The 6475-nt window shown below is 41.8% G+C and overlaps 1 protein-coding gene across 1 annotated transcript in view; it reads left to right on the top strand.

Annotated features, from left to right (window-relative positions):
- Positions 1 to 256: 256 nt before the first annotated feature.
- The window catches only part of PSMD11 (proteasome 26S subunit, non-ATPase 11), a 36040-nt gene continuing 29821 nt past the window's right edge, over positions 257 to 6475 (top strand). Inside the window, exons 1-2 of the mRNA XM_037143318.2 lie at positions 257 to 395; positions 2566 to 2667. Coding sequence (XP_036999213.2) covers positions 305 to 395; positions 2566 to 2667 — 193 coding nt within the window. The 5' untranslated portion in view covers positions 257 to 304. The remainder of the gene's footprint in view (positions 396 to 2565; positions 2668 to 6475) is intronic.

Below are 6475 nucleotides of genomic sequence, written 5' to 3'. Positions count from 1 at the left end.
GGTTGAGACCTTTTTTGGGGTGGCTGGGGATTATCCTTATGTTCCTATTATTAGGCACTTTCTCTTTTACTCGCGGGCAGGCGGCTAGGATTGTGTTGGGCAGTTTACCGCCCACCGAAGAGGATCCCCAACTCTCATCCTAACCCTTCACCTCTCTCGACAGGCTGAGAGACTACAACTCCCGTGATGCTCTGGGAGCGGAGGAGGGGAAACTATGGGGGGGAGGGACAACCAAGGGTGGGCCTTCCGGGAGTGTGTTTCCGGCGTCGGCGGCCGCGGCCGGGGACGGTGTGAGAGCGGTAAGATGGCGGCTGCGGCGGTGGTGGAGTTTCAGAGAGCCCAGTCTCTACTCAGCACTGACCGGGAGGCCTCTATCGACATCCTCCACTCCATAGGTAAAGGTAGCTGCGTCACCTCCGCGACCCTGCTGGCTCAGCTCGGCCTGTGTCGGTCGGCGGCGGCGGAGCGGGGCCGGACTAGCCGGCTCTGCTGCTGCTGACTCACTGTGTGTGTGAGGGGGGCCGGGCCGGGGGCACAGGCCGCTCGGACCTCCATGAAGCCCCCTGGGTCCCACCCCGGCGGGCAGCCCCGAGGCAACCCCGGTGTCCACTTGCTGGCTGCTGACTCACGGTGGGCTCAGCGTGGGGTGGGAGAGCGGGCCGAGCCGGGGCCCCCACACCACTCCCTAGCCTTGTCTCCCACTCTGGCCCGCGTGAGCGGAGTAGTGCCGGCCGGTGTGCTTGTTGCGAACTCGAGTTAAAGGGTCTGGGCGAAACCCGCTCAGGACAGGCATTTCCCGCCGTTGTTATCAGCACAGCCAGCTCCGGGTGAGAGCGCTCGCGCTCGTTTTTTTCCTGGAGTTTCCTTCCACGGGACTGGGAGCTGCCAATTCTCCCCAGACCCACAGCGGAAGGCGGCACAAAAGAGGGGGGGCTCTTTCTGAATGTGGGACACGCCGAGGAGACATACACTTCAGGTTGGCATTTGGCTTGAGGAGGTGGCCTAGACGTTCCTTTGCCCCGTGTAGATTGAGTGTAAGAGCAAGACGTCGGGGTGAGACCGCCGGGCTAGAGGAGGTGACTAATCGTCCTGGCCTCCCCTGTAAAGGTTGAAAGTCAGTTCAGGAGTTAGTTGTCAGCCGCGGAGTTTAGCCATGGAACTCTTTGGAACCGGCCGGCTGCACATAGCTGGGACAAATTAAGAAAAATTCCTTAAAACTGGTGCAGTTGTCTTACACTTTGCGCCCAACAGGAGAGGTGAAGTGGGAGCCCCAGCCACTCTCATCCGACAGATTTCTACTTGGATTCAGGTGTGAATAGAAATAAATTTCTGATGACAGAAAGCTTTTAATGTCCAGCATAAGAGGGTTCAGTTGGGGCATGAGCTAGCTCTTTACTGCACCTGGAGTAATGTGATCTTAGCGTAGCTTGAGAGGATTTGATTTGGATCAACAAGTAGTATGAGAACGCACGTGTGTTGGGACCTCCAGGATGTTGGCTTTGTGTTGACTTACTCTGAAATTTGGTGCTCCTGACTTTCATGAAGGAAGGGCGACAAGATCTTGATGTCTATCTTTGGGTGTACTGGATGAAGCGAGGAGGTGGGAGTTCAGATCATCTCTTAATGGATGATGTTGGTAAATATAGGGTGTTACAGGTTGAAGTTATGATCTTGACTTGTCAGTTTCAATTACAGAACCATTGTGAATACATACTGACATTCAGAACTACTTGAGAAGCATAGATTTTATTTTTTTTTCGTGCCTAGAATTTTTGTCTTTTGTGAAGTAGGAATCATGGTAAATGTTATAGAGTATTTCTTGCTTGCCCACTGTCCTAGGAGAGAGTTCCCTGTAAGGGTCTCTATTAGAGTAAACTTGAGTCATGAGGTTGACAGCCCTACTTTTTCCAGATTCCATTATGGAGTATCAGAGTCTTGGTTTTTGTCAAGTCATGATGCTTTGTAAGAGAAGTGATAACTAGTGATGATCACTAAAATTACCACTACAGATTTGGAGAGGGTGTTCAGTGTCCCTGATATAGAATGGTTATTAACAGTTGAGAGTGGAATAGACAGCACTAAGTTATTTTAACAGGTCACGAATCCATTGTAAAGCAGCCATCCCTTCTAAGGATCACACTGGGGCTTTGATAGGGTTGTTTTTCCTGAATGCTATGTATTTTGCTTATCCCTAGTACACCCATCAGCTGAGGCTTTCCACAGGCCTAAGGTTTATTGAAAGACTTTTTATTTTATAGTCATTAGTATCTTGGTCATTTGAGTTTAATTTGTGGCAGGTTAAATACACTGGTATGTTTAATATTTCCACATAACAATGCCTAGCCTGGGACTTCCACCACGAGTATGAACTTGTTTGAATTTTGTTTTAACCAAATGACTGTAACAGAAACCTCAGTGTTATGTGGGTAAGGGAAATTCTAATTGATAGAATGAAAAGGCACATTTAAAAGCGAAGAGATGAATTGGTTTTGTGCGGGTGAAATTTTCTTAAGTCTTTATGTTTTTTTGCCAGAATTTTAAGAGGGTTTGATTTTCTTTTCCTAGTGAAACGTGACATTCAGGAGAATGATGAGGAGGCAGTGCAGGTCAAAGAGCAGAGCATCCTGGAACTGGGGTCTCTCCTGGCGAAGACTGGACAAGCTGCAGGTAAATGCTACAAATGGATTGCTTTCTCTTTTACCTGAAATGCTGGGCGAAGTTTCGGTGTTTTGTTGGAGCTGAGGATCACAGGAATGTATTCACACAGTTTCATTTTATTGCCAACTTGTTGAACTTCTTTTTTTAAGCTTCTTCAAACTCAGTTCTTTCATGAAAGAGTTTTGTTCTGAAGCTGTGGGAAAATCCTATTCTTCTTAGATATAATGATCTGTGATTTCTTTCTGGTTTGAATTTTTACTGTATTCCCTTTCTGTAGGGGCAGCAGCAGTGTTTAGTGATTTCACTGAACAGCTCTGATCTATTTAAGATGGGTTGTGACTTTAGGCTCCCGATGTGAAAATGACTAGGGACTTTGCATCCAAGTAAGTGACTTGCCGTCTTTTTTTCCTGACACAGGATGAGTCAGACATTAAATGGGAAGAGCCTTCCCAAGATTTTTGCATTGGTACCCAGGGCTTTGCATGTCATTGCCCAAACGTTCTATTTGTAATGGACTTTCTAGCTCCAGATGATGATGGGTGTGTCCTTCGAATGAGAGAGTCTTGTTGACCAGGAAGGGCCTTTGACCAGTAAAGTGGGTGGTAGTATTTAGAGAGATGCCTGCTTAAACTTAAAACTGGATGTTTTTTTCAACTTTAAAGTGAATTTAGGATTTATCTGATTAGACTGGATTAAGCTGTAGTAAGTGACCTCATGAATAACTTTCCCCCAAATTATGTTGTTATCCAAGAGAATGATAGGTGTAAGTTAGCAAAAGTTCTTGAACTTAACAACTAAGATCTTTTCCAATTAATTTGGCTAACTTATTAACTATTAAGCTAAGTTAATAGAAAACTGATTTTAAAACTGATTTTCTATTAAATTTTAAAAATATAATAAGAAAAATAGTTTTTGAGTGGGTACTATGAACTAGTTATTGTTTTAAGCATAAACATGGTTCAGCTTATGAGTCCTTGAAACAACTTGATAAGGTAGGTGCTATTGTGTATTTACACCTGAGGAAACTAAGCACAGAACAGTTTACTGTCTTGCTTAAGGTCTATCGGCTAGTACATGAGAGAGCCAGGTTTTGAACCCATGGAGTCCTGCCTCAGAGCTTGTGGCCTCATGGTATAATGAGTGGTTATTGCTTTCCATAGTTACCATTTACACATTATCAATGGTGGGTGGTGGTTTTTAAAATTTTTTTATTTCAGGCTGATTTCCCTCCTATTTAACATAGTTACAGGTTCTTTTTGCCTTTCAGTGAATGGGAGCTTGCGAGTTAGAAAACAGTTTTGATAATTAGTCCATACAAAACACAATAATTTTCTTGAAAGAATTAGAGGGCCAGATAAAGTGATTTAAGATTTTTCTGTTGTTGAAACATCCAAATTCTTTTTTCCTTCAGTAGCATGGATAATCAGAAACAGCATGTAGTGTATAGTCAGTGCTTCAGAAAATGTACCAAAAATGTTACTGTTTTGCTTAAAATTCTTTTTTTATGCTGTACTCTCCATATTCCTTGCTCTCCCTTCCTTGTGATTCACACCTGAGAAGTTTAGAAGTGTATTGCTAAACCTAATGAAATTCAATAGGAGAATCATGAACTTTTAAAAACTTGTTTTCCAACAAACGGTTTAATGAATATAGGTATATACATTAGAAACCCTACGGAAGTTCTGGGGCTTATTTACGTTCATTTATCTTGTTCACCTATTAATAAGTGATAGGTTTGTGTTGTTTTCTTTGGGGATTTCTGACAACAGAAAATATGTCTGTTCTGTTAATCTTCAGTTTTTATGCACTTAATATATGACTAACACTGTGCTAAGTACTCTACTCAAGAAGTTTAAGATAAGGTCCCTGACTGAGCAGTCTTTTGGGACTTAGTGACTAAGACAATGTCTAGTGCATAATGTATCATTAGACATCACACCTAGGTTTAGGCTCTGCAGATTTCATAGCCTGAGACTCTTAAAATGATTATGTTAAATTCTGTGAGGTTTTTTAAAAAATATTTTATTTTTTAATTTATTTTTAAAGGTTTTGTATATTTATTTTAGAGAGGGGAAGGGAGGAAGAAAGTGAGGGAGAAAAACATCAGTGTGCGGTTGCCTCTCATGCACCACTTGTTGGGGACCTGGACTGCAACCCAAGGCATGTGCCCTGACTGGGAATCAAACTGGTGACCCTTTGGTTTGCAGGCCAGTGCTCAATCCACTGAGCTGCACTGGCCAGGGTTCTGTCATATTCTAGAAGGGAAGTTTTTGTTATGTAATTGCAAATAATCTTCAGGCTAGTAGGAAGGAATTAATATATTCTATGGGAATTAAAAAATATTCAGTATATGTGAAAATGAAAAGAAATGAAATATAACCAAGAATGAATAAGAAACAGCAGTAAGTGAAAATAAAAAATGAACTGAATCTTTTGGCAACTAAGAGGTCATTTATTTCTCTGTTAGAGTGAGAAGAATAACACACTCAGTGCTTGGAGAAAATACTGCCATGGTAGCAGGTGCTAGAGAGAAGGCAGGCTGTTTAGCTCATGTTTTGCTTCTGCCTTGTCCAGGAAGGAAAATGATTTTCAAAAAGAAAAAGATAGAAATAACATCAGAAAGAATTAAAGCCAAGGTAGGTGAGAGAAGTGAGAGCAGATAATCTCTTTAAAATAAGTTCAAGTCTCTAGGCTCTGACATTTTCTGTCTTTTAATATCAAAAGAATAGTTCTAGCAGATATATTTATAGAGCCACTCTTATTGTTCTGAGAAAAACCAGGGAGGATGGAGAGAGATAAGAGAACAGTAAGGGTGAACATTATTCCACCTTCAAAAAGGTAGTAAAAATAATTCTAGACACTAACCTGGTAATCATCAGTAAAGTTCTGGGACAGATTATTTAATAAGTAGGTTTTAATAACTTAGAACAGTGGACTTCCTAAGAAAAGGTGCCTCCAAATTCAACCTTAGTTCTCTTCGATTAGCCTTATCAGACTAGTAGATATGCAGGGCTCCATAGACAGTGGCTAGACAGCTGTTTCTGTAAATACAGTTTTGTTGAACATAGTCACACCCACTTATTTACATATTGTCTCTGACTGCTTTGCACTGCAGTGGCTGAGTTGAGTACTTGCTACTGTGACCTTATAACCAAAACTGAAAATATTTACACTCTGGCCCTTCAGAGAAAAAGTTGGTCGACTCCTAGGTCAGGGGAATGACTAAGACTACATATCTGATATAAGCAGGTTATTTGAACATTGGCTATAATATTAATGACAGATACAGGTTATGCATTTATGATGACAAATGGATGATTTGTCAACCTGAAGGAAAGTCTCTAGCAACATGTCATAGGGATCTGTCCTTGTTTTTTACTGGTCAGTATTCAGCATTATGGCTAAAACGATTTCAGAAGGTGTGCTTATTTTTATGGATGACTCAGTATAAGAAAGATTTATGATTCAGAGTTATTGCCACATCTGGCAAGATTAAATTCGGTGTGGTAAATATAATTTATATACCTAAAATGCTTATCAAAACAGAGAAATGGGGAATTACCTGTCTAAAAAAAAAAAAACAACCCTTCATGGAATCATTCTGAACAGAGCACTGTTAGAAAGAACAAAACATGCTGTTTTGTGTTACATGTGGTGATGAGATTAAAAGAATAAAGCAGTGACTGTACTGGTCACACCCGACCTGGAGCACCGTTTTCAGTTCTGGGTACCACATGTGGTACTTCTGTACACAAGAGTTTATTCGGAGGAGGGCACCTAAGGTGATAAGGAATCTGGAAACCAGTACATGGGAGAA

This window comes from Artibeus jamaicensis, unplaced genomic scaffold (assembly GCF_021234435.1).
Source record: "Artibeus jamaicensis isolate MK-2021 breed Jamaican fruit bat unplaced genomic scaffold, CSHL_Jam_final contig_1998, whole genome shotgun sequence".
NCBI lineage: Eukaryota > Metazoa > Chordata > Mammalia > Chiroptera > Phyllostomidae > Artibeus > Artibeus jamaicensis.
This window is presented reverse-complemented; position numbering and strand designations above follow the sequence as displayed.